Here is a 22,243-nt window from a genome sequence, read left to right as displayed (position 1 = left end):
ATGCTGCCTTACTGATGGCTTGTCAGCATTTAATGCGTTTGCTGTGTCGAGGGAAAACCTACAGTAAGTGCAACTAATTGGAAATCCGTCATAAGAGCCTATGAATTCACATCACATCACCTAGGCCTTTTACAATCTTTCATTTCCTTTCATGCATACTTACAAAATCATCAGAAAAACCTTTGACAACCACCTCCTCATTATGCTCGTATGTTGCGCACAGTCTTTACTTTTGTTGACACCTTTTGCCCGCATTATTAGAGTTTTGCATTTTACTACCGCTGTCTTATTTCATCGTCTTCAGACCACTGCAACAAATGACGTGGGCATTCATCACAACAGCCAATCAAAGCCGACCCCCCCCTCCCCCTCCTCCCTCCTCAAGTGACATGACATGACAAGAAACCAATCGGGTCATTGTAACTACTTGAAACAGTATCTTTATTGGATTTTTTTTTTTTTTTTTTTTTTAGATATACTGTAGGATGATTTTACCTTAGTTTATTTATGCACTGCAATAAAGATAGTAGAAGGTTTTCTAATAAGGAATATAAAGATAATGACTTGCAGAGCTGTGCAGGAATTTACAATATATACTGGTATCGCAGTTCATTTGACATGTATCAACAGGCTTATACAGTATCTGTGTGTGCATGGTAGCCATAAAATAAAATAGTTGAATACGTAAGAGGGCACTTTATAAAGAAAAAAAAATGGGGTGCACCTCTTTTGCAAAATGTGCGCTCGCTTTGAAGCCCCTTCATGAGACACAACAGCAGTAATGCAATAAGAAGTTATATTAAGACACAACTAAAAGATATATTTTCTCTTGCGACGGCCATTATTCATGCCTCTGCCAAGTGTGGGAAGACACTAATTTCAGCAGCGGGAACAAAAGTAGGAGGGACCAGTAATAAGGAGGTGCAACCCGAGAGCACTGGTCAATCTCCCTGTCCAACCCCCTTACCAGATGCTACCGGAGCGACACCTCATACTCCATTCATCTGACATTCCGGTAGGTGGGGCTGACCCAGTGGGCTAACCCTGCCTCTGGTGTCCCTGGAAGTGGGCCCCAGAGACCCCGTGTAGCTAAGGCTTGCTACTATGTGTTAGTATGAGAGCTCCTTCCACGGTAGATTGACGGATGTAAACCCTCAAATGATAAAAACATTAATCCCGCTAACGAATTGTAAATCAACTCCTCGGCATTTTGAATTTATAATCGAGCATTTCCCGAAACTTGTTGATAACAAATCCTCCTGTTCGGTGTCAAATTATCTCCCCGAGTGCAAAGCGATTCCTCCACGCTCTCCTCCGTGTACGCCACCAGTACACATATCATAACGCTTCTGAATTTTTCGCACCCCTCCCCAGAAGAAGGCCCCGCCCCCTTTAAATACGTAGATGGCGAAAAAAAAAATTGGACGCTGTAAATCCACCAAAGACTAACGCGTGTTCCATGATTGACACATCTCTTGTCCAATCGCAAGCGAAGAGGCGGGGACGTAGCGCGCAGAGGGCCGCCCAAGGAGAGAGCCCCTGCACGGTCGCCAGGGAAACCCCGTTGCGTGGTTGTGTGTCAGTTTCGCTGGGACCCGCGGTCGATGCCGGCGATGAGGGGGGATGGGCGCCTCGGCGAATGTAAGGACCCGAGACAGAATCAGAGCCCTGTATCACATACAGCAGCATATACCCCATTATAAATAGCGACTTTAAATATAAAAAACACTAACATAAATGGATTTAATCACCGGGGATCTATAATAGACACTCAATGGATGCAGTACACCCGAACAGGACAGGGAATTTAACTTTCCGTCTATGCGTGGGAGACGCTGAGAAGTTTGTTTTCTACCCCTGGAGAGGGAGCTACTTTTGAGGGCAAAGGATACAGGAGACGCCGAGGTCGGACTACAGGCCTACTTGGATTTGATGTTGGGATACTATAAGGACTTCACACTGTACATTAACTTACCTCGCTTGTACAAGTTTGGAATGCCGCTTTAGGTGAGTACTTAACACATGTGTTCATATTTTATATTAATATACTCTAAAGGGATGCAATCACATAAATACAACAGTCACGCACTAACCATGTTTTCAACTAGCTGTGAAGCTACCTAACTTAGCCAGCTGACTACTTATCGTCCCCTTTAAGTTTAATACAACAACTTGGTTGGCCTCACTACCTTTTCCACTTTGCTGTAAAGCTTCCATATTGATGGTTGTGTGCTTTGCAGGGTTTGCTCTTGTGCCTGTGTGTGGACATCACATCTCCCATGGCTTTTTTTTTTTTTTTTTTTTTTTACATCAAGCTCTCCCCTCGTGTTGTTTTTCATAGCAAGTCTAGAAATACAGTCAAAAAGTACTTTAATAATGCTGTAAAACACATTTCAAAACAATCACATCACCCCCAAGCTCTTAAATGCATTCTGCAAGTTTTTTTTTTAGGAGTTTGGGTCGTGTAGCATTTTAGTCTGCTTGCTTTTCGGGGGGGGGGGGGGGGGGGGTTAGTTTTCATACCCGGGATGAAGCAGTCAACCTGGGCTATGATTTTGACGCCCAAATCCGAATAAAGGCTTCATATTGTGGTCATTTTGAAAGCCATAACAAATAAACCTGGTTTGTCTATAGAGTTGCTTTGACAACCCCTTCCACACAGGTTACAAACACACATTATTAGTACTTTTATCTTGTTGTTATGATGTTAAATTTAGACTGACACACAGTCCTGTTTTTCTTTTTCTTTTGGGGGGGGGGGGTTAGGAAGTTACACAGCTTTAAGGAGGCAAACATATTAGTTTAATTGCAACCAAAACAATTTGTTGCATGTTTAATTTAACAGCAGGGTCTTTAACTTTAGTGGGAGGCCACAAAAACTGTCGAATTTATTTGAGAGTAAAGCAGCAATTTGATCAGTAATGACGACTCATGTTAGCCAAAAGCAGCCCAGCACTTTGGTTTTAGCTGACAAGCCACAGGCAACAATTGCTGTGCTAGCCTGTTAGCCAACTTTCTGGATGTTTTCCAGCAGATTGTGTCCCTTTTTTTATTTATTTTTGAACCATAACTCAACACTACACGTTTATTACGAGCCTCTCTTGGTGTGCACACTGAAACAGAGAGGTTAAGCTGAGGATTTCTGGTGCAAAAATGTTTAGTTTTTATGGGGGAGAGAGGAGGAGAAAAAAAAGAAAAAAAAACATGGAGCCCGCATCATGGTGGTGTTTAGCTGACGTTACATCACGTCGTCGTTGGCAACAATCCCTAACCTCGCTCAGGCGTGTGAATCAAGCTCTGTTATGTTTCTCTCTGTTTGTGTATGAAATTTCTCTCTAGTAATCACACAAAAAAAACCCAGCAGATCTGTCGGGTGGTGACTTGCTGTTCCTCACCTCCTCCTCCCCCCCCTCCTCTCATCCTACCAACCCCCCCAGCCTCGGTGGCGGTTGGGAGAAATGGGTGGTATTTTAGAGGGGAGCTCTTGTTTCCTTTTTTTTTTTTTTTTTTTTTTAGACTCCATTTTTTATTTCAAAGTGTGAGTTGAAATGCTGAGCAGTTAAGTATCAAATCACAGGTTTCCACCCAGTTCAGGGGCTTCAGTAGGAGCAACGTTTTGAACACACGATAATGTTGCATAATTGTGGTATTTTCCCAAGTGTTTCACTTTCATGTCACACACATTTAAGGGTCAAAACTCGGTCTCACGGTTTGCTTTGCCTCATCATTTCCATCTGAGCTCAAATTAAACACCCAGGAAGTGAGTGCGTTGACTAAAGTTATCATGAGATACAGGAACAAGTGATAATATAAAGCACACACACACACACACTCTGCTGTTGTTTCTTTTTTGTATTATTTTTTATGTGTACGGAATTTTCCCAGGCACAAATGGCTGCCCTCACCGTCGACAGAGTAGCTGCTGTGCTCCACTCAGTTGCACCACGTAGCCTCGCATTGTGCTGCACTCTTGAGACCGAGCAGAGTGGACATAACAAGAGAGAGAAAGGCGATGTTATCTTGATTTATAAGCCCCGGTTAGGTCAATGAATATGCCACCGGATGTATGAATGCAGCAGCTCTATAGTGATACTTAGGTCTGACGTGTCACAGACCTAACTGGTTACACCTCAGGCTTCAGTTATATCACTCTTTCTTCAATGCCGTCTGCTTGTCGAGTATTATGAGGAAAAAAAACATGTGCATTTGAGCTTCATAGAATGTGTTTGGTTGTACCCTAAAAGTACTACACTCAGTAATCCAATGTTTTTCAATCAAAAATCTGTTGAAAAAAAGTCTACATGTGGCTGTACAGTGTGCTTGTTGTCGACCTTGTTCACGAGGAGTACAAAGATTACACCCGTGCCCTGTTAGGAGTGCTCAGCCAGCCAGCGACAAGTATTTGGATTGATCTTGATGTCTGTTGGAAGCTGGATTGCAGTGTGCCGAGCCTTGTTTTCATTGGTTGCAACTGGCATTCTCCGAATACACTTCACATCTTTAAATAGACCGTGTGGGCCGCTACAGCATGCAAACCTGGCCACTCAGAACCATAGGAAACATGTATGCCCCTCCACTACTCCTTCTGACCCTGGCCTGCCTTCTTTACTCACCTTTCCACCCTGGGAAAGCTAAGAATGTACTGCATGGCTGCTTATCACTGCTCTGTTGTGTACTGACCAGCCATGTTAATTTTCCAGACCTAAAAAAAAAATCAAGTCCAACTGTTCTTGAAAGAGGACTGCCTACAAGAGAAGCCCTATGCTTGTATGTGTGGATCTGTCTGCAGGATGTCGACCCTTCTTTCCCAATATGGGCCTCTGAAACATTTGAGATCTGAGGAATGTGCAGACATTCAAGGTTACGCCTGGCCCAGTTTTCTGTTTACTGAGGAAATAAAGTCTGTCTTTCTCATTCACATATAGGGAGCGGTTACAAACCAAGATATGTAATTGTTTGGCAAAGGAGAGCACAATTAGAATATGCAATGTGGTCTAATGAGTATGGATCATACACAGAACAGAACAGAATGTAAAGTGTGTCTGTGTGTGTCTGTGTGTGTGCGCTTGTGTGCTTGTACATGGGGGAGTGAAGCAGGATGTTGGCACATTCCCAAAAGAAGAAGACAGGATTCGGTCTTGCTGCAGACGGTTAGAGAAGCAAAGGAGCAGGGGGTGTACGTGTGTGAGGAATAGGAATAGAGAGGGGGGAAAACCCTGTCTTTTTCGCGTACCATTTGCATGCTGATGGCACTCTGGATCATTACATGGAGGGCAGGTGTAGCTATTGATATGTTAATATGGTTTCATGTGTGTCGTGCCCGGCTGACCATGTCAGCAAAGCCAATATTGTGAATCTGCATCTGTATGGAAAGATACAATTTACAAGAGGAAGAAGCACTGATGCTTACTTAATCCCCAAACTGCTTTTTATGACCAATACAATTTACATGATACTTTTATATTAAAAATATTAAGATGTAAAGGCACACTTGTAATTATGTACTTCTTATTTATTTATATATATTAATAATATGAAGGGCTAGCATGTGTAATGTCCTGATGTCTTCTGTTTACTGAATGTTCCTTCTGCCTTTCCTTTTTCACTTCAGTCCATATAGCTTCCCCCTCTGTAGCTTTCCCTCTGCAGCTGCTCTGTGTTGTGTGGCTCAGAGTCTTGCACAACGGGGTTAAAAACAAATCGCTCTGACGCCTGCCTCAGCGCTGTCTTCCTATTGGTGCAGGAGCTCTGGAGCTGCTCCAATTGAGCGCAGTGTATCCTCGGCGCTGGGGGAGCAGTGTTGCAGAGGGCTGTGCTGGTTAATTCTGTTTTGTGCCGAGAAGCAATGCTTCTTGGGAGAATAATGGTGGAGGAGGAGGTGGAGGAGGAGGTGGCTGGGGGTGGGGGTGGGGGTGGGGGTGGGGGGGGGAACAAGGCAGAATGGGGGTGAGGCAGGCACTCTACGTAATCATCTCTCTCTCTTGCACTCTCTTGCTCTCTCTCTCTCTCTCTCTCTCTCTCTCTCGCTCTCTTCTGGTCTTGTTTTATGTTTTGTCCTTCGTTTCCTCTTCTCCTCTCACTGTTACACTGTCCATCCTGCTTTCTTGTCACACTTGGCTGAGCATAAAGCAGGAAAAGAGCCCACCAATATTCAGAGTTTCTGTCTCTCCACCTTTTGAACTGCAGGCAGCCATTTTAGGCTTCACCAGATTGTCCCCCTCTCTCTCTGTCTCTCTCTCTTTTCCATTCCCTAATTACTAACTGCCTCTTTCTTTTCATGTAACTAACCGTAATGTTAAAAACAACAAGATAATAATCGGCAATTAAAATACCAAAATGCTTTGTGTGAAAGAGGAAAACATCCAAGATTGCAAAATCCACACACACACATTTCTGAGTGTATTTGCTCAGAGGGTGTTGTCGGGCAGGGAATGAGAGAGCAAATAAGGAGCAGGGCAGAAGGAAAACAACCACAAGCTTTTTTGCACCAAAGTTGAGCCACTCGACACCAACCTGCTCACAGCTGTCTTGTTTTGTAATACACAGCGGCAGTTCTAAAAACAAAAGGGTAACTGGATGTCTAGTGCCAGGTTTTTCTTGTTCAAAAGATCCTTGCTCTGTCACCTTGAGCAAATGGTTCCTGTTGGTATAAGTGAGGTGGGAGTTTCCCTTTTTGTCAACAGGCTTCATCTTGGCCATTCACATGCCTAAACAGACTTGGTCTTAAAATAGAGCAGCACTTCTGAACTGTTTGAACCTAGATTCGTTCCACTCTTAAAGCTGGATGTTGTTTTATTCACACACAAAGACTTTCTCCTTAATATTAGTACAGTTTTAGTTTCCTTTCCTTGAGAGCTTTTGTGGTTTCCTGTGATCACTTCATGAATTCAACTCAGAGTGAGACAGTAAAAAGCTCCACAGCAGTTCAAAATGGCAACCTCAGTGTTTTTTCCCCCCCTTTGAGCGACACCTTGAAATCCTGCATTGGTTAGTCTCATGTATGTGTTATGCTGCAAATGTTGTCACGAGGTGGAGCCAGGGCAAGCCCTCGTGTCGCTCTGGAATAGACTCCCAGCCAAAAGAGGAAATGGAAATGTGATGTAAATGTGTTTGTCATGCAGTGTGAACAAGAATGAGAGACAGAGGCTATCTCTGGTTTACGTTAGGAGCTTATCCAACAACAAGATGGCTGTCCTTGGCTTCATGCCTCTGCTTGACTGTTATTAGGAAAACATTCCTTCCCACATTTGGGAGTAGACTATACATGTCCTACAGGGACTACTGCTATTGTGAAGAGTGTGTCCTAAATATCAGATGCACAATGTGAAGATCTAGTGTCAGCTCTGACTCGAGTATCTCTGTTTTCAAAATGTCCTTTTAAGTCTTGCAGCTGTCTTTGTTCATGCATTCCGTAAGCATTAATTATTTCCACAGAAAAGCCTGCTTTTAATTTGATTTCAGAGGGAAACAGAGGCAGATCAGAAGGAAGTAGTCAGGCCCAAATAGGCAACAGTATTTCTACCTTTTTTTCCTCCTCCACATTACTCAGTGGCTGGCTTTTTTCCCCCCTGAAACAGATGTTTCCGATACCCATGGTTTGATTTTGTGATGTGCTGACCTAGCTGTTGACTGCTCTCTCTCACACCCCTCTAATTTTACCTAAATAGCAAGTGCTTTCCATTGTGCGTCCCTCATTCCTGGTCTGGTGTGTTAATGGCGTGCCTCGCTGCTCTACCAGTATGTTTGCCTGCTTAGCATGACAACAGCAACGTTGCTGCAAGACTTGAAGCATATTCCAGTAAAGGTGCAAAAATATGTCGGTACAATTGAGTTTTTTGTGCTGCATGGATTCTCATAAATCTTGTATCTATTTAAAAAATTGAGAATATACAAACTTTTATGGCAGGGATTTGAATGTGTGTTTAATTTAAACACTGACTGCTTAATGGTATTGTTATCTATCTCTACCTCCAACGTAACAACATAGAATGACAGGTTGATGTAAGTACACATCGCTAGACAAAAAGGCTCACAAAGGCAGCAAATTGCCTTACTCACATAATTTATAATTTTTATTATTAGATGTATTATATTGCCAATGATGTAATCATCATTCTGTATGTCCTTTCTTTACATTCACATTTCCAGCCTGTGCAGGCTTATCATGGCTGTTCATCATTTTTGCTCTAGCCCAACAGTTGGCCAATTTGATCGCAGCTTGCTCCAGGAGTGCTTTCAACCAGCTCTTCTGCAGCCATGTCTGTTTCAGACACCCTCAGAGCGTGCAGTGTAACCGTAGTGAAGGTCTGTGATTGTGCTGCTGCAGAGAGAAACAGTCTCTTCCACTGCATCACATTATCGTTTTACTTAGCCTGTTGTAAGGGAGACTTTGGAAGACAACACAATTTAAACAGAGTGGTGGTTGAAATGGTGAAGTAGTAGTGTTGTTTTTGTGTTGTGAGTGCCTCCTCGTGTTTGCTTCTTTTTTGTGCCCGTCCTGTCACCATGACAATGGATTCTGACAATTAAAACCCATAAATAAATACTTATTTAAATACTTTATTTTCATGTTTGTCACCTTTGTGTTCCTTACATATTTTTTAAAAATATTTTTGATTATATGCTAAAATACAGAGTAATTAAATATTCTTATTTAAGAATGTTTAATTATTCTGTATATTTATAAAACATTTTGTGAATCATCATTCTATATCTTTAATTTCCTCATTCTTTTCCCCGTTTTGCTTTTGTTAATCCCTGAAGAGCCGAGCTATCAGTAAACTGACAGGTGATACAGTTCAGTATGTTCTGTATCATATGAAGCCAACAAAGGGGACGTCTTAAATCTTTAGTATAATTTGTGCATTTGAGTATTTTTACCTCATGATATTGTAAATTGTGTTTGGGTGAGTGTGAAATAAGATCTACAATGAGCTTTGCTTTCCCTCTGGCCACGTATCCCGCTGGCCCTCGAGCCAGGCTCTATTGATTTGCCTGTTTTTCATCTTCAATTTCCTCCTGCTGTAGCTCAGAGAGTGCAGCTCGACCTGCGCAGTGCTGGGGAATGGCAGATATATTCATATCCTGCCTTGTACAGCAAGCATGTGTGCGGGGGCAGACTGAGGGGGCTGGTGTAATCTCACTGGACTGGATGTGTTGTGGAGGTTTGGCGAGGCACAGGTGGACACTCTGCGAGTATGGACATAATGTTCAAAGCCAAATTGTTGATGTGTCCATCCGTGTGTGTGTGTGTGTGTGAAACCTGTCCGTCTGCTAGTGTCATGTAAAGCCTGTCTGCATTGTGAATTTACTACTGTAGCTGCTGATTAAAGCCTAGATGGACACTACGCATGTTCAATGAATATTGATATGTATATTCATATTTGCCTTTTGTTTGTAGTTTCCTCTCTTGTGTTAATATACAAGATCAAACGACCTCAGCCCTTAAATAAATGATGTTCCCAAGTATGCACAAGGATGAAGGTTACGTTGTCATGGCAATTAAGGATAATACATACGGCAGCAGTTTCTTGCTCTTTAACTTCAATACTGTGATGAAGAGATGTGGGAAAAAATTGATTCACGTCAGAATCTTAATTATTAATTTCTTAGATTCTGATTTGACTTAAAACATCCAAAAATAGATGTACTTTCATATGTCCTTGGTAGATTTTCACCAACAGCCAGTTTGAGCTCGGCAAACCAGCTGCTGGCATTTTCTTGGTGCACCCTCTCCACCCTTCAGTTATACACTGATGCAGCATGAGGTGTCCCTGCTCGTCAGTCGTGCTGTTAACATTAGCTAGCGCTCAGCGTCAGTAATGTATGGCTCTCAGACATAATAACATACTGCCTGTACTGTATGTGGAGCATCAAGGCATTCAGTCTGTCCTGTTTTCATTGAAGGCAAGCGTTAGAGCCCACTGTGGATATAATCCCCCCGTGTAAGAGGAAGTCTGACCCCAAGTATTTAATATGCCGCATCTGCAAAATGCAAGTGAAGTACTTCAGGTATGATTCAAATGCCCGAGCACACATCGTTTACCAGAGACAGGAGTTGAAATAAGTGGAACAACACACAAGAACTGCAGACCCACGCACTGCGTCACTTTACCGATCTGCAGCCAATTCAGAACGGCCAATTAAAATAACATACCATCATCTGTTTTGAAAGACCGTCGCCTTCAGTCTCGTCAACCATGTAGGCTTTAGATTTACAGTATGATCTACTGAAACTCTATTTATATTCAAGTATAAGTAAATGTTATTTTTGTTTGATGTTTTCCTCTGTGTATATACATTATGTAAATCAGCTGATTGTAACTTTACAAACATAAAAGCTGACTTCATTTAAACACATTTTATTGATCTTTTTATTGTCAAATAACAATTTGAAGCTCTCAAGTGATGAAGTGCACAGCAGACTGGAGCAGATCACGAAAGGAGCACCTCTTTGTAAAAAAGTATAGGATGTATTGTGAATCGGGAATCAATTTGATGCAAAAATGTTTGAAACAAATCGTGAACCCAAGAATCGAAATCCAATCAAATCTGGAGATATTGAGAAATGCACAATTGACTGTAAAGGATGAAATATGTCTTAGATTAACTTGAAGATGACGCTGTTACGCTGATGACACTGTTGAGTGGGCTAAAGATGCAACGATATGCGCATCGGTATAATTTGCTGATATCAGCCCTTTATATGATCAAGTAATGGGCAATTAATGTGGTACCATTGATGTTATGAGCTGATGTGTATCTGTTGTATCACAACTATGATGCTGGCAAACTAGTATATCTAACTGCTGATTCAGAGAAGAGGGGTTTTATTGGGCAGAAAAAGTCATGACATGAAAGTGCATTTCTTCAGTGTGGAGGTCTTAGACTGCCTGTGAAAGATCAGCAACATGTAATCGGTAACACAATTGATGTACCCTACTTCATAAACTTCAGAATATGCGATCTTTACAAATGCTGACGTTCTCTACACACATTCTTACAGCTGTTTATGTTACCAAATAGAGATAAAAATAGGTAAAAACAAAGCAGAAAGCAGTTGCATTCTACAAATCTGGGTGTCTGAGTGAGCTGTGAGAACACAAGATATAATCAGGACAATTGACCTCGAGCGAGCCGGATGTGGAGGTGACGTCCCTGCGATCGCTGCATGACCTTAGACTGTATGCACAGCTGGAGTACATGAGACATGTCCGGTACGATCTCTGTGCATGTAATTAAACTGCTGCATTACGTCTTCTGTTCTTCAGTTTGTTCTCTGCTCTTTTGTTGATATCGTGATTCTGTCAAACTACACATAGCGTTGATATAAAGTCAAATATTCTCATTATTCTGTTGTGTTATTGACACTGTTGCTGCATTGTTCTTTGTAAACCATGTCTTGCCTCAGGAGAACCCTCCCTCTCGTCACAGTCTTCCCCTGTGAGGTGCATGTGTGAACAATCAGAGCGAGAGAATTTCAGTTCTCTTAAAATTCTCCAGAAATTTGCAGGATAACACATGTCCCTTCCTAAAACGAAAGGACACACAACCCCAATTTAAAAATATTGAACAAAGCAGTTTCATGTTCAGTGTTTCCAACACATCAGGAGTTTTCAAGTGATGTTGTGGAGACAAATATTAAAAAAAAAAAGCCTCTTTCATAGAATTGCACAATGAAAAAATGTTTTGCAAACACCAAACATAGCTAGAACTGGCTCTGTCAGATAGCTTAGCTTGACAGCAGAAGAAAATGTTATGCAGCTTTAAAGGAGCACTTTGAGCAAGGCTAGCTGTTTCCCATGGTTACCTGTAACAGACACGTTTGAGAATAGTATTGATCTTCTCATCCGTCAACTTGGCAGGTAAGCCAAAGTATATTTTTGCAAGAGGTTTAACTACCCCCTTAGTTGTAGTACAGATCCAGACAGATGCCCTGTATCGTCATTCGTCATTGACTTCATGTTTAAATCATATTTTTTCCCCTTCAACATTTTTTTTAACCTTGCTTTGAAGTCTCCCATTTGGGACTGAACTTCCCTGTGAGCTTATTTTGAACAAGTGTACATGCTGTTTGAGGTTGTTTACCTGGAAAATGCACCTTGTCTTTTGTCTATGCGTCTACTTCTGTAGTGTTAATGATGGAGCCTTTTACTTTGTGGTTAGTGGTCCATTGGGTAACATATCCATGTGAAGTAATTAATATGGGAAGTGAGTCTCTCCTGCACGTGAATAAAGGAGAGTTTGAGGGTACAACGGAAACCGAACTGTATTTTTTCTTGTCTTATAAAGTTGCAAGAGTCTGCAGAAAGTGTCTAGATAAGCTCAGCTTTAAGTGTGGCTGTTACAAAGATTGCAGTGTCATGTTGTTTGCCACACTGTGTGATAAAGCAACCGTTTTATGAAACAGTACCATGACATCTCACATCCGTACGTAATCTAGTAAGCAGCGTCATAATACCATGCAAGAGCTCAGTGAATAACCAGAAACAAAGCAGTCTTCCAACTACACTCTTTTTAACACTGTGTTTGAAATGAAAAATAAAGTTTCACAGTTTTAAACCAGCGTTATTGTTTAAAATGCTCATTTATCTGCCGAAAGCATTTCATTGTCTGAGTACTTTTACATCAAAATAATTATTTTATCTTCCTGTAAAACATTTCAAATGTCTGATTACTCATTCTGCTCTCAGGGATGTTTACTAATATTTCCACCAATTATGAAGCTTTGTCGTTGCAAACAATCCACTCAAATATATCCAAACTCAGCCGATAATATAGGCTGATATTAGCATGTCACATGATTATCGTTATTAGCTCCTTTTTTTCTGATATGTGCTGATTCTATGTAGATTTTTCAAATATTTTTTTATATACTTTTTATAAAGATGTTGACCGATAAATCAGTAACAGAATACATTTTATCCCTAATATTGGTATCGGTATCTCCCAAAAAATCCCATATCGGTCAGACCCTTATCTCAACATTGTGTCTCGCCTTCTATCTTGTGATTGGTTCTTTGACTTTTCTGTTGGAAATACGTCACGACACAGCAGTTAGATACTCTCAAAGTTGTGTTTCATGGGGACTTTAGTTTCTTAATCTCCTTTCCGACACATTAACTTGCTGTACAGTTGTTATTGGGTTTCCTGCTTGTTTTGTGCTTTTGAAATTGATCATGATTTTGCGCCATCATAGATAACACACATCTGTAATTTCTCAAGTTTGCCACCTTAGCAGCAAAGTAAAAAATAACTAATTCTAGACTAAATATCAGAAACTGTACAAAACACATGCTTTAGAATCTGCTCTTTGTTGTGTTTCGGATCATTAGATATTAAAATGTTCTGTTTTTGGTGTACCTACTGGTATGCTGTTGATTGATAAAACATCTCCTTCAGTTTGTTATTTAACAGGAATAAAACTGAAAGTAGACATCTGTCTGTACAAGGTTCTGTGCCTGTCATGTGTTGTGCATTTGCTCTGATCAATTTAATACCCAAGAGACGCATTAAGATATTTAAGTATTCTCCAATAGTTTGTTTTAGAGCAGTACAATGCCCATATGCCAGAGCTGTTGTTTGTTTAAAATAAAAAAGGAAGAGGGGAGGGAGGGTAATGTGAGAGATGATAAGGGGGAGAGGGAGAGAGAGGTTTTGCTGTTCATTTTGTGTGTATGTCCCTCCCCCTTGGACTTGTCTCCAAAATGGCCTCTGTTCTAGTGGAAGTGAAAAGACTTTGTTGAGCTCTGCCGGTAATTTGAGCCCGGTATTCATGGCCAGAGGAACGAACAAGGAAAGGAGGGAGGTGGGGGGAGGAGGAGGGAGCGAGGTAGAAGAAAGGCTTTCCTTCTTCGTATGGAATTTACCTCCCTAGTTCACCGTCTGGCTCTTTTGGAAGAGGCCCAAATAGTGACTCCCTTTGTGAGTTAGGTAGGAGCGGGTTGGCTATTTTTGTGAGGCAGTGATCAACCACAGGGATAATAAACCAACCACCAGTGGTTTTTGGATGGGGCACCATGGGATCCACTCTATGCCATCACATCTAAGTATCTTACAGATTCATATTAACTCTTTATGCCCCTTCATGCTGGTCTTATCTGTGAACTCAAAGAGGAACAAACCCTAACCCCATATCGAAAAACCAATCTCTGTCTATATTCACCTCCATGTCTCATGTTCTCATTTGAGTTCTGCTTTGTTAATCAGCTGCCAGCTGACATTTCTGTTGCTACCTACCAGTGTGTGTCCAGCTGGATGGGACTGACATTCTCCATTTGACAGTGAGCACAGCTGAACTGACCTTGACATTATTGGAAGTCCCCGGCCTGACTGTGGTTGCCTCGGTGCCGGAGAGCGAGGGCAGCAGTCGCTGTAGCCATGGGGCCCGTACAGAAATGTCATGCATCTGCTTGTTGTGGCTCTGTACGTAACACAGCCCGTGATTGAATGTTAGGGTTCCTATTTTGCCGTGAAAGAAGCTGCTCTCCTGTTTTCTAGATTTTCAAAGTGTAAACATTGGGAATCTCGTACATCGTTACGTTGATATTCATCACAATAAAATAGGGAAAATTCTGGTAAAAGAACATTTATGAGAAACAGTCTGATACTTATTATTACTGTAGACAACTGCCAAAGATAGCCTCAGCCTTGATTTTCACTGATCCATTGTTATGTCAGTTGCATTTACTTAGAAGAATACATTTACCAGATTATTTATGTTTATCCATTTTTTAAACCTGGAGTAAAGTAGTACACTGTTTTAGTTTTTGCATTCAGACCGAAGAGGGTTGTCTGAGAAAAAAGGCTGCGGTTATTATACGGTGAAGTGTGGTGAATCAGATCATGTCAGTGTTTGTTTGGTAGCGTAACTGCATGTGTTTGCTTGGGGATAACCTTTCTAAAAATCCACACCTCTCCTCCTGAGCATGTGAATGGAGCACAGGGAGGCCTGCTCTTCTGTCTGAACATCTGTATCTGACTGAGAGGCTGAGTGAGCGAGCAGGGAAGACGGAAGAAAGAGCTGGAGAGAAAGCAGAGGAGTGTGGGTCAGTGTTTCAGCAGTCACATGACAAGAGGGTCGGGCCTGATGTAGGATGAGTCACCCCTCCAGGCGTCTGGGAGGAAGGCGCCCCCTGCTGGTTCCTAGTTTTAGTGCACAGTTATGTGAGGCTGAGTGTAAGCAGAGCTGTAAAGCCCCTGGTTGTTTTTCTGCTCTTTGAATAGCCCCCTCCCCTCTATGCTTGGACCCTCTGTATGGAAGAGACACAGACTTAACACATCTTGTCCATATCAAGTTGTATTATTAGACGTAGATGAATTCTCATCAGTGCTTCTCACATGTAAGCCGTAGTTGGCAACATGAGTCAGCACATTTTTAGTCTTTATTAGGCGTGCGAGAAGGATGTTTTTCCCTGTGTAGGGGAGCTGTTTAATGGCCCTTATAACCATCTGTCAATGTTCAACTAAGACTAACATTGTGTTTCGGGGCTTGTTTATATGTGACAGATTGTTGCTATTCTTGAACAGACCAGTCATTTATTCAGTATCAGTTTTATGTTGTGTAACTATAACAACTACTTAGTGGTAGTTAGTTACATTATGTGTTTTGCATTTCATTCATGATGCATACATCTTTATTTTCATCGGTTTTTGTGCTTTGATTGATATTTTAACGTACTCATTTCAGTGCGTGTGTGTCACCTATGCTACGGGTTTCGTGTCCCTATTATAGGATCTTATATATTGTCTTTGTTTGCTCCCTTTTTCCCTTGTATGGACTTTCTCCAAGAAGGAACTCTTTTCTTTTTCCTCTCTTGCTTTTTTTGTGTGGAAAAATAACAAATATAAACTTATTTTACTGTTTGTGATGCTTCATTGGTTAGTGTTTTTTGGTTATGTCAGTGTGGTTTCTTGGAAGAGTTCTGCTTTTTCATAAAAGATACTGACTTGCATGACTTCAGTATTGTTAGGCTTAAAACCTAACTGGCAACCCGGCACATGGTCAAACCGTTACCACCATACAAGTCAAGTATTGTTATTTTGGTTGTTAAATTGGTATTATTTTTATTTAGCCAGGTCAGTCCCATTGAGATGGGAGATCTATTTTTAAAGGGAGACCTGGACAAGAATATGTGCAACACACAATTTTAACAACAAAAGCACTCAAAGTGGAGGGCGCTGGTAGCATAGTGGTTAGTGCACCCGCGCCACTATGGAGGCTGTTGTCCTCCAAGCGGGTGGCCAAGGTTCAAAACCCACCTGTGGCTCCATTCCCACATGTCATTCCCCACTCTTTCTCTCCCTGATTTCTGACTCTATCCACTGTCCTATCTCTCAAATAAAGGCATACAAAACCCAAAGATAAAACTTTAAAATCAAAGCACTCAAACATATACAGTACACATTTCATATAAGAAAAATAATGAATAAGGATTATTTCAAAACATTCAGATTAACTAAGTTTTGCATTATAATAATAACTGCACGTTGTTCCAAGCAAAATGTGCAGAAACCTTAAAAGCGCTCCACCCCAGCTCGGTTCTAAATAGTTGGTATAAATAATTAAAAAGAACAGGCCTTGAATTTAGCCATATATCCTGTCCTTTTATAACACTGCCCTTCACTTAAGTCATGCTGCTGTCTCCAAGGTGACCTTCTGTTGTTGGATTGACTTGGTGACAACCCCGCTCTGTTCCTTCCACATTTGCACATCTGTTTTTTTTTTTGTGGTAACAGACGGTGCTGCTAATCACAGCCTGTTGTCTTGTTGAAGGTGGACCATGCTTTGTAGCATTTCAAATAACTACTGTGGTTTAATTTCAAGCTCACAGGTATTGTGCTGGTTGGCAAATCATTTGCTGTACTCTACTATTATTCACAACTCTTCCCTTCCTGCTACCTTTCATGTCTTCCTGTAAAATGTTTGAGGATCTTGCGTCACTCACAAAACAGTCAGTAAAAGAAGAAATGAAAGGCAACTCGATCACTTTAAGTTTAAGTGTCTTTCCCTTATTGACCCGTTGGTAAGTGAGGAGGTCAAACAGCCTTTAAACTTCTGCCGACCCCACAGAAAAGTCTTTCACAGTTGATTGTGTAAATGTGGTTGCTGATGCTTTGTCATGGTTGCATCATGGTATCAATGTTTTTTGTTAAAGGCTCACTTCTTAAGATGATTTTAATTAAATCAAGTGTTCACTATATTTATCATGTAATTAAAGATGACAGATTTTATTCAGACGATCAGCTGTCAGGGGAATCAATCCAAAATGTTTACACCGCAGTGCTTGCCAGTGAAGTGTGGGTTTTTTCCATCACATCACATGACATGATGAGTCATGCAGCAGCCTGTTTGTTGCCTGTATCCTGGTTGTGTCTGTGCGGATGTCTGATGGTTTCTCTATCTCCTCTCTCTCTCTCTCTCTCTCCTCAGGTCCCCCCATGACCGTCAGCCGTGGGCTACGGCTCCGCGGCGCCCCACCTCTAGAGTGGTCTGCTGCTGTACTTGGGACCCTGTGATTCCTCTTCTCACCTCTCCTCCTCCCCCTCCCCCATCCCATCCTGTCCCTCCCCGCCCCCACCCCCTCCTTCCCCCTCTTACCCCCTCCCTCGCGTCGCTGTGCTGGACGTCATGAGCATAGTAATCGCGCTGGGAGTCACCACACCTGAAACGTCTTACTCAGATATGGCTGCTGGATCAGAGTAAGTACTCACAACTAGCGGATAGAGACTCGGATGAATGTGACCTACTCTTACAAAAAAAGCTTCATAGACAACGTAGGCCATATTTTTATTCTTTCACCCTTCAATTCCACCTCTGACACATTTACCTCTCCCGACAGACTTGTTGACACCTGTTATGCAAACAAAGCATGCATAGTGTCACAGGTTGTAAACAAACTTCCTGTTTAACCTGATCGTCAACACCACTTGAAAAGCTGCAGGCAGAGATAACAAAGGGGAGTTTTAAAGTCAAAGAAAGGGCCCAAGGGACTGATCAGCACATAACTTCTGACCTACCGCGCACTATTTTTAAATGCAGATTAATGTAACCCGATGGAGATACTTTCAGGCAGCAGCTGCGTCATTTTGTTTGTCATTGTTTGGAACAATATCAATTAAAAAACTGAAGGCATGAGTTTTCATTCCTTTACAGGTGGAAAGCTGGGAGTTTTATTTTACTTTGTCTTCAAACTTAGGTTCATCGAAGACTTCATAACGTTCTGTTTTGTGTGTAACTTAAGGACACATAAATGCATCGCTTATCTCAGACACTAAAATGTGTAGATAGTTCAAATCACTTCTGATATGTTGAGAAGTATTTTGTTCATACAGTTTACACAGTTTGATTTGTTTAATTCAGTCTGTTTAACAAAAAGTCCAATTTTTTATTTGATGAATAGGTAAGGTTACTGACTCGCATAACCTTTAGTTTAAGACGTAAAGACTCGAGGTATGTGAGGCATCTGAAAAATCCCAAAAAAGAGAACACAGATAAAAAGATTAGTGGAAGCACTGGCAGGCTCTTTCCCCTTCTGTATCTTAGGGGTTGATATAACGTGTGATCACTGTCGTTTTCATGTTTGTAGGTAATCTGGTTAAACCGGGGATTCATCCATGTTTAAGTTATTGTCTGGCTGCATTCATTACTTGCCTCGTGAACTCTCCTCTGGTTGCCGCACCATCAGATCTAAGCCGTCGGGTTGGTGGAAAAATGTTCTGATCAATAGCCGAATGTAAGCGATGGCAGAACTGTGCTAATGAGTGCTGGGACATTTCCTTTTCCTTTCTATCGTTGATTACCTTTCGATCACCTCTAATGGGTGTTGAGGACGTCCGTGGGCTTCTCAAAAAAGAAGCAGTCTATCACTGATCCTTGCATTAGGCTGATGATATAAAATAATATCTTTTGTTAGGCATTATGTCATGCTCAGCAGAACCCCTTCACACTCTTAAGGGGCCGTATTAATATGTCCTCTAAAATCACCATGAAGAGTAGAATATCCTCACTTTATTGACCTTTATTAAAGCTTTCCACTGGAAGTTGTTGATTTTAAAAACGTCAGATGAGGAGACCCCAAAGTTAGCTCCAGTATCATCAGTCGATTGTCTGATGATTTTGTTTTTAGCTGCGTCATTGAACACAGAGGGCAATGTGGGACTTATCGCAGGGCTCGCTGTAAACTAACCCTGCTCAATGGTCGTTCCCTCCCCTCAAAAAGAACAAAAGGGACCCTTTAATAAAAACTGGTTGTGAACCAAACGAAGCAGTTTCATATAAAAAATCAGTGTCCCTCTGACGCTCTCCTCTGAACGGGATTGCAGGGCCACAGGCCAAACTGCTGCTTACTTTAGCTCACTTAAATCCTTCATCTTGTTTGGTAATACAGTTAAAAGAGGCAGTGGCATGACATGAAACTTCAAACAGCAGAAATATTCTGTTGTCTGCCTGAATGCCAGTTCTTGCGTAAAACTACAATTATTACCAGAGGATTTCTTAATACTTTTGTGTGACCTTATTTTAAACTATCACTTCCTTATTTAAGGATATCAGAATGGTGAGTTAACTGGCTGATTATGCAGCCTTTAATAGTCACTTTAATAGTGAGTTTCTGTAGTTTTAATTACAGTTTCAGAAGTCTTGTAATCATTAGTTCTTTCCCCACATCAGGCTCTGTTTGTATAAAGAAGGCTCCAAAGACAGCCCTTAGTAAGAACAGTTGCTGACAGTAAGCCTTCTTATGTGACTGAGCTTATGTGGATTGCATTGGTCTCTCTCTCTCTCTCTCTCTCTCTCTCTCTCTCTCTCTCTCTCTCTCTCTCTCTCTCTCTCTCTCTCTCTCTCTTTCTCTCTCTCTCGTCCACCCCATTAAAGGCCCCCTTTTAGTTTCCTCCCAACTTCTGTCAGGGGGATTGTTTCTGAAACACAGGAGAATAAGCCATCTCTGCTTTGTTACACAACACACACACAGATCCATGTCGTGTTGTGTCGCGGCATTTGGCATTTTGATTCTTTGTAAATCGTAAAGCTGATTGAATAACTTTGGAGAGTTCAGGGATGGTGAGGTGAAGACAAGGTTGTTTCGATAATGTCTGGCCAGACTTTAAAGGGCAGAAAGGGAGTTGCATAACATAATGGCGGCCTGCATTCCATTTCCTAAACGGCATCTCTCGACGCTTGAGATCAACTTCAGGGTTTTGGTGCCATCTAGTGACTGATGAGTGACTAGACCAACTTTTTACTTTTATACACATACCCTTGAGTCATAATCAGCGTGGATATGCTTTGGCAACATGTTTTAAGATCATGTCAATTAAGCTTCTTGATGTAAGCCGATTATAAAAAGCATAACGGCACATTGCTGCTGCATCCTCTCATCATTCCTGTTTACTTTTATTTCTTAAACAATATATTTTTGTGTGTTATTTTTGCAGCCCTGAGTCAGTTGAAGCAAGCCCTGCCGTGAATGAGAAAAACTACAACAACCACAGCTGTGGGAGCGCACAGAGTCATGGGTATCGGGGACTACCATATGCTGTGAGTTCAAACGAGCTCTTATCTAATTGCCAGTTCTAATCATAGCATGTCTTATTGTATGAAATTGGTGTAACTTTCCTTTTTTTTTTTTTTTTTTTTTTAAAGAGTAGCTTCATTCAGTCAAAGCTACACTAAATAACTGGGTGTAATGGACCAATCTTGTCTTGTTTCCTAATCTTTTTGTTGCTTGTTCTGTTAGATTAGAGCAGTAAGAGTAAGGATTGGGTTTGCCTCTAGTTTGATTGAGAACATGAATGTCTATCCTGCTATTAGTCTTCTGTAACCACGATCTACTTCTGTTATTAACAGCTGTACTGTTTCACATACCTGTTTTTTTTGCCCTCATTTTCATTCGTCTCTATTTTCCGTTTCCCTTTTTGCCTGAACACCCGTTGTTTGAAGATGCAACAGTCTTCCGTTGTGTGTTGTCAGGATCACAACTATGGCGCGCCCCCTCCCCCTACCCCACCCGCCTCCCCGCTCTCCCAAACCATCATTCCCCGCATGGATCTCAACGGCGTGGTACGCGGCTCACGCTACCACGACACTACTGAGGACAACTCAGTCGACAGCGACAGTTCCTCAGACGAGGACGGGGCTGTGGCCAGCTGGTGTCACTGCAGCCTGACGCCGGACGGCCTGCTCATCAAATGTGACAACTGCAGGTGAGAGATGGGAAACCAGCCCGGTCAGGAAGCTGGAGAAGAAGTTACAGCCGCTGTTTTACGTGCAGTTGAGGAAATGACGGGAAAGTTTTACATTCACAGGAGAACAAATCAGAAAAACACAAGTCTCAGTTCAAAGCGAATTATCTCGTTAAGTCAGAACAAAACAGAGCCGACTTTATTCTAATGTGAACGCAATGCTCTTCTTTAAATATGAATAACATTCCGTTCCGATCCGATTCTGTTGCTGTTATTTTGTTTTGTTTGTTATTATGTGTAAGGCGACATAATTGAAATTATTCCAAATGTATAAGTTTGAACCTTCGCTGGCTTCACATGCAAACAGGAAGCAGCAACAACTGTAAACTTTTCAAAATAAATCTTTTAAACTGAAGTGGAAGAATTGTACTTTTTATAAAGAAGCAGCTGCTCCATCTCGTCGTGACGTCGTCATGGAGACGATTTGTGAACACTTCTTACAGTTCAGTCTGAACGTCTTTTAAAGTGAGACTGTACGAGCCAAGAATGTTTAATCCTTCTAAATCAGTGATGTGGATCGGCACAGTCGGTCCAATTTCCGATGCGTAAATTACGTCAATATTGGACCCGATGCCGATATTATATCGGATCCGTCCCATCTCTAATTCTGTCCTGGTTTGAGTTAAAGCACAGGCTTTCCTTTCTGTAATAATGATTCCTGATTGTGCAGAAACACAAAAAAGTAACTGTTTACTACATATTGTTATGTATATATATATATATATATATATATATATATATATGTTATTGTTGTTTTTCCTAAATCAGCAACTTTTGCAGTTTGGAATAAATATTTTTGCAAACAGAAAGATGAATGTCCTGTAGGAACACACTTTGATAATTTATTATTATTATTGGACCAAATGTTTCTGCTGTCTTTTTGGTGTAAAGCTTCTGACACGGCCTTACTTAATCTTTATGGTTACTTTTCAAATCAAAACTGTTTTTCCAAAACTGTTGGCCATCTATAACTCTTGCACATGACTTATGGTTCTTTTGCATC

The 22,243-nt window shown here is 41.4% G+C and overlaps 1 protein-coding gene across 3 annotated transcripts in view; it reads left to right on the top strand.

The window, feature by feature from the left end:
* Window positions 1-1,576: 1,576 nt before the first annotated feature.
* The window catches only part of setd5 (SET domain containing 5), a 35,107-nt gene continuing 14,440 nt past the window's right edge, over window positions 1,577-22,243 (top strand). The window contains exons 1-4 of one of the 3 annotated variants that reach the window (XM_020639560.3): window positions 1,577-2,007; window positions 17,432-17,700; window positions 20,434-20,536; window positions 20,969-21,201. In XM_020639560.3, the coding sequence (XP_020495216.2) occupies window positions 17,630-17,700; window positions 20,434-20,536; window positions 20,969-21,201 (407 nt within the window). In that variant the 5' untranslated portion in view covers window positions 1,577-2,007; window positions 17,432-17,629. Of the gene's footprint in view, window positions 2,008-17,431; window positions 17,701-20,433; window positions 20,537-20,938; window positions 21,202-22,243 lie in introns of all 3 variants that reach the window. The other 2 variants (XM_065955366.1, XM_065955367.1) reach the window with 2 other exon arrangements.

This window comes from Labrus bergylta, chromosome 5 (assembly GCF_963930695.1).
Source record: "Labrus bergylta chromosome 5, fLabBer1.1, whole genome shotgun sequence".
Lineage (NCBI taxonomy): Eukaryota > Metazoa > Chordata > Actinopteri > Labriformes > Labridae > Labrus > Labrus bergylta.
The sequence above is the reverse complement of the archived record's forward strand: the minus strand, read 5'-3'. Positions and strand labels throughout refer to the sequence as shown.